Source organism: Arachis duranensis, chromosome 3 (genome assembly GCF_000817695.3).
Source record: "Arachis duranensis cultivar V14167 chromosome 3, aradu.V14167.gnm2.J7QH, whole genome shotgun sequence".
NCBI lineage: Eukaryota > Viridiplantae > Streptophyta > Magnoliopsida > Fabales > Fabaceae > Arachis > Arachis duranensis.
This window is the reverse complement of record NC_029774.3, coordinates 42,310,265-42,315,853: the sequence shown is the minus strand read 5'-3', so window position 1 is coordinate 42,315,853 and position 5,589 is coordinate 42,310,265. Positions and strand designations below refer to the sequence as shown.

At 27.8% G+C, this 5,589-nt stretch overlaps 1 protein-coding gene across 2 annotated transcripts; it reads right to left on the bottom strand.

The window, feature by feature from the left end:
* Positions 1 to 1,942: 1,942 nt before the first annotated feature.
* On the bottom strand, positions 1,943 to 5,361 carry LOC107478901 (cytochrome P450 71A1-like). 2 transcript variants are annotated; one of them, XM_016099055.3, is made up of 3 exons: positions 4,856 to 5,361; positions 3,177 to 3,647; positions 1,943 to 2,695 (listed from the first exon to the last, which is right to left on the bottom strand). In XM_016099055.3, the coding sequence occupies exons 1-3, from the start codon at positions 5,318 to 5,320 to the stop codon at positions 2,081 to 2,083; spliced, it is 1,551 nt and encodes a 516-aa protein (XP_015954541.1). In that variant the 5' UTR covers positions 5,321 to 5,361; the 3' UTR covers positions 1,943 to 2,080. The 2 variants fall into 2 exon arrangements, with proteins under 2 accessions (XP_015954541.1, XP_020993979.1); XM_021138320.2 differs by having other exon boundaries at positions 3,351 to 3,647.
* Between the last annotated feature and the right edge of the window lie 228 nt (positions 5,362 to 5,589).

Here is a 5,589-nt window from a genome sequence, read left to right as displayed (position 1 = left end):
TGACCTGTCGATCCAGAACAAAAGGGAGACACTGAAGATTTGACAGAGAAGACACAAAGGACGACAAGGAGAAAACCGGAGGAGATCATCACTGGAGGAGACGTCGGAGGAGGGAGATCGTCGCTGGAGCAGACGTCGCAGGAGGAGATTGTCGCTGGACTAGACGTCGTCGGAGGAGATCGCTGTTGGAGCAGATCGTCGCTGGAAGAGATATTGCCGGAGAAGATTGCCGTCGAAGGAGAACACAGAAGGAGATCGCGTAGTGTTTCAACATTTTGCTCGAATACAGTGATATAGGGTAGCATTTTTGAAATGAGGGTTTGGTCGATTTGTGCATTTTAAATATAGCTAATGTTAATGGCGGTTCAAACCCGCCAGAATTACAAAAAACCGCCACAAAATTCAAATCATTTATGACAACTACAAAAAATGCCGTAATATAAATGTCATTTTAAACTTTTTTTTATAGTGACTATAAAATACAACTGAAAAATTCCTATAAAAAAAACAAAGATATAACAATACCTTTGATTAATCAAAACATTTTCATGAGCAATTTTTTCAACGAAACTGAACAAAAGCTCATATCCTAATTAAGGAAAACAAAGAATTCAACGTAACTCAACAAAATCGCTTTGATGGTGGAAAATGCTTTGAGATATATAATTTAAGGGTAAGGTAGAGTTCTACTACTAGATATTGCTACATGAATGGAATTTTTAAAGATTGACAAAGTAAAAAATAGATATTAGAATTGGATTTTATTCCATTTAAAATATATATATATAAATTATTTAACTAGGAACAACTCTTAATTATATATATACTTATTGGTATTTAAATATGTAGAAATATATATTTATTTCACATTTATTTGTTTATGAGTTTGCTATCAATTTAAATGACTAGAAGAAAAAATTACAAATTTTTAAAATTAGAAAATATATCTTAAAAATGTAAGGAAAAATTACAATAATAATATTTTTTTAAAACGATAACAAATAAAAAATAGTGAATAATTAGAGACTTCCACAATTAACTAGTGCTGCAAAATAACAACGGTCTGCGGTGTAGTTTCAAAGGCAAATTTAATGGCAGTTACAAGCTGTCACAAATAAAAGAATAATTTTTTTTATGTTTTGCAGATAGCCGTCGTCGCAATAAAGTGACGAATTTTAAGTTATATACTATAAAAATGAATTAATAAACTATTCTGATATATTAGCAATTGTTAAAAACTATTGTAAATACATTATTCGGCATCTTAAATGATGACAATCACCAAAAATATCGTTGGTCTATTTGTAGCGATTTAATTTTTAAAAAATCGTCACTATTTTCTGCACTCCATGTAATGATTTTTCTTTGGTCAGAAGGAATATTGAGCCCTTTTGAAAGGCATAATTTGAGTATGGAAAATATTATACTTTCAATAACACTATTTTTTGACTAAATAATTTTTATAATAAAATACAATTGTTATTAATTAATTATGCATTAAAAATATTTTTTAATTAAGAAAAAAGAAAACGTGTATTAATTGTTAATAAAATACTGGCGTCAAATAATATATATAAAGAGAATGCTAATGTAGTGGGATTATTGGACTTTCATGTTCTATCCAACCCGATAAAATGTGTCTTTTAATTTTTTATTTTTTTATTTTCTATTCACTCTCAAATCTTACAAACTATATTTCCAAATTATCTTAAAAGAAAATATTCATTTTAAAAAATATACTTCAAATAAAATTTAGACTACAATCATAAAAGATGCTCAAAGTATATGTTTCTTTGAGTTTAAGCACACTATATATACATACACCACAATAACTTATGCTCACATTTCATACACCATTTTATATAAGTGGATAGTTACAACAACAACAACAATAAAAAAGCCTCGTATTATTAGGTGGGGTCGACTACATGAATCAAACGATGTCATTGAACTTTATCATATATCATATCTACAGAAAAACTGTTTATATATAGATCTCGTTTGATCACTTTATGGATAATTATTATTGAAAAATAAAACAAGTACACAAGAAACTAAACAAAGTAAAATGGCAATAATCTCAACAAATTAAGTAAGGCATTGGCTCTAAATAAAGTGGATGTTTTTTGCTAATGGTTAACCCACTCAACTCACTCATATCTATCAATGCACCATTATTATTAGGAACCTTCCAATCAAATAAATAGAGAAGATTAGCCATCACATACTCAAGAGAAGCAACTGCAAATGAAACTCCGGGACAAGCCCTTCTCCCAATTCCAAATGGGATCAATTGAAAACCTATTCCCTTATAATCAGCTTGTTGGTTACCTTCAAATCTTTCAGGAATAAACTCTTCAGCATTGTCCCATAATTTAGGGTCTCTATGAATTGCATATGAATTTATATACACGGTTACTTTTTTGGGAATGTGGTACCCTTTTATTTCCACACTATTTGCTGTTTCTCTTGGAATCAAAAGTGGACCTGGTGGATGTAATCTAAGAGTTTCTTTGATTACACACTTCATGTACTTCATTTGATTTAGGTCATTTTCCTCTATCATGGATTTTCCACCCACAATTCTTCTTACCTCTTCTTGTATTTTTTTCATGGTCTTTGGATTATTAGCAAGTTCTGCAAAGACCCATTCAATAGTTGTTGAAACAGTGTCACTTCCCGCAACAAACATATCCTACAATTATGGAAGATGCATAATTATTGTGAATAATAATAATAATAATAATAATAATTTGATCATGCAGAACTATATATCATTGAGCATTTAAGTTTTTTTGTAACTCTTGACATAAATATTTGAAACGAATTGATTTAGAAAATAAATTTAGATCGATATAATACAAATGATAATAATTTAAATAAAATTGAATTAAAATGAAAGTAAAAATTAAATTAATTTGATCTAAAACATAAAAAATTATATCAGTTTTATTTGCTAAATCGATTATTCAAATAGTACTACAATCTTATCTAGTTGATATATATTGTCAATGAAATAAGTAATAAAAAAATTAAATATTTTTTTAAAATATATCAATGAATAATCATTTTTTTAATTTATTGTTAGATGGTAAGGATTTTATTACTTTGCCTAAAAGAGCTTCACTGTATTTATTATTATTATTATTATTAAAGGAAGAGAATTGAAATAAAACCACAAGGAGTGCTTTCATGGTATCTCCATTGAGCTCAAACTCAAGCATGTCCCTCTCTTGAAGTTGAAGAAGTACATCAACGAAATCTTTATTATTATCATCACAATTTCTCTTCTTTCTCTTATGTTCTTCAATAATCTCTTCTAAGAACGTATCAAAATCAGCATGAATAACCTTTAATCTTGACGTGAAACCTGTAAGAACATCAACCCAATCCAATGAAGGGAACAAATCTCCAACCCCAAGTTTTGATAATTGTGTCATCATCTTCCTCACAACCTCCACAATGCTTTTTCTACCATCATCACTTGTTTCGAACCTTAGTCCGAAAATGCACCTACTAGATATGTTCATTGATGTTGCAGCAATCATCTTAGATAGATTCACTGACGATCCTTTTGTACAAGCTTCATGTATAGAATTAATCATCATTAATACTTCATTTTCTCTAATGGGTTGAAACGACTTTACCTATGTTTGAAAAATAGAAATATGAATACCAATATAAATTTTGAATACAATAATTTTAATCATCATGACAATTAATATTTAATTAATAAAGATATGTATATGAAAAACACAATATACAGTATCCAAAAAATACTTATAATTAATTGTTATCTAAGGCACGTTTGTTTAGTGGGTGTGTCCACTAAATTTTGAGAAACAGTGACACACTCACTAAATTTTAAATACATAAATTAAGTAAAGACACGGTCATACACATTGATACACAAATACATAAAATTTGTGTACTGCTATTTTATTGAGACACTAAGACACAAAAGTTAAGACATAAGTTTTTTTACTTTTATTCTTAATAGTAGTAACTATGGTGATTTTTTTTTTTTTGGAGATAAGAATAATATTGATATTTGTAATTTATGTTCTGTCTTGTGCATAGTTACCAAACAAAGTAAAAATTTTGTGTCTCCTTATATATGTCTTCAATATTTATGTATTTGTGTCTATGTCTTCACCCATACATAAATCAAATACAGCCTAATAACTCACTACTCTATCCTCTTTGTTTTCTTTCTTTCTTTTTTAGCTTTTCTGTCTTTCTCTTTATTTTTTTATTTTTTTAATTAATAAAATATTTAAATAATTTTACTTGTTTCTATATTTATTTTAAATTAAATAAAATACTAAAATATAATTTAATTATATACACTTTATACTAAATATAATATATAAATTTAATTTAGTTTCTATCTTTTAATTTTTATCTTTTAATAGTCTCCCTTTTAAATATAGCCTAACTATCTAACCTACTTATTAGTGTATATTGTCTATTTTAATATTTGTGATCCCTAATAATTTTTGTTTTTGACGATAAAAATGAAGGCAAAACTCTCACACATTCATTACAAGAAAAAATTTTTCACACTTTTATAAGACATGCTTGATATTCTCTTCTCCCATGTGAGCCTTCACATTTTACATACTCTTCAACCAAAGAATAATTATGATTCATGTAAGTTTTTAAGCAAGATAATCAAAATGATATAAATATATTACTAGTACTCATAGAAGTTTGCTCTTCTATCTATAAAAGAATAATTTTACCTTGTTATTACCAATATATTTTATTTCTCTTATACGTAACAAATAAAATCAAATAATTATGAATTTTTGTTTTGAATAAGAATAAAGTTTTTATGCATCATCATTCTTACCCTATTTGTGCTTAGAAGCTCAAGAACACACAACTTCCTTTTCCTTCTCCATTCCTCTCCATAGGGTGCAAAACCAATCTCCTTGCATTGATAGAAGAATACCTTTGAAGCTTTAGTATTTGCTCTATTGGAGAAAGCAACATCATGTGTTTTCACTATCTCTTCAACAAGATCTGATGAAGAGACAACTAGGGCTTGAGTTTGCCCTAATTGAAGCAACAAAAGAGGGCCATATTTGTGAGAAAGTGCCTTTAAAGATTGGTGTGGAAGTGTTCCTAGTTGATGAAGGTTTCCAATTAATGGTAGCTTTGGTGGAGATGGTGGAAGGTTATTGAACTTGTTGTTTCTTCTTGTGAACCTAAGAATACACAAGATGCTTATGATTATGAAACATATGGTAGAGAGGGTTGATGAATTTGGTTGATGTTGCAATTTCTCTAGAATTGATGATAGAACAAGTTCCATTGTAATTTTTTTTTTTTGTATGCCTAGCAAATAGTAATTAATGCAGATCAGGTGTAGTTTTCAAAATATTGAAAGCTCTTAATTAGTATATAATGCTCAAGGTGTTGAAATAAACGTGTGGAATAATCTTAGATAAAAATTTTGATATTATATTATAAATTTTTTTTAAATTATTAAATTTTTAGATAAAAATATTATGAATAATTTTATATACAACATCTTATACATAAACTAAAATTAATTATCAATTAGTCATTATATATAAAAAT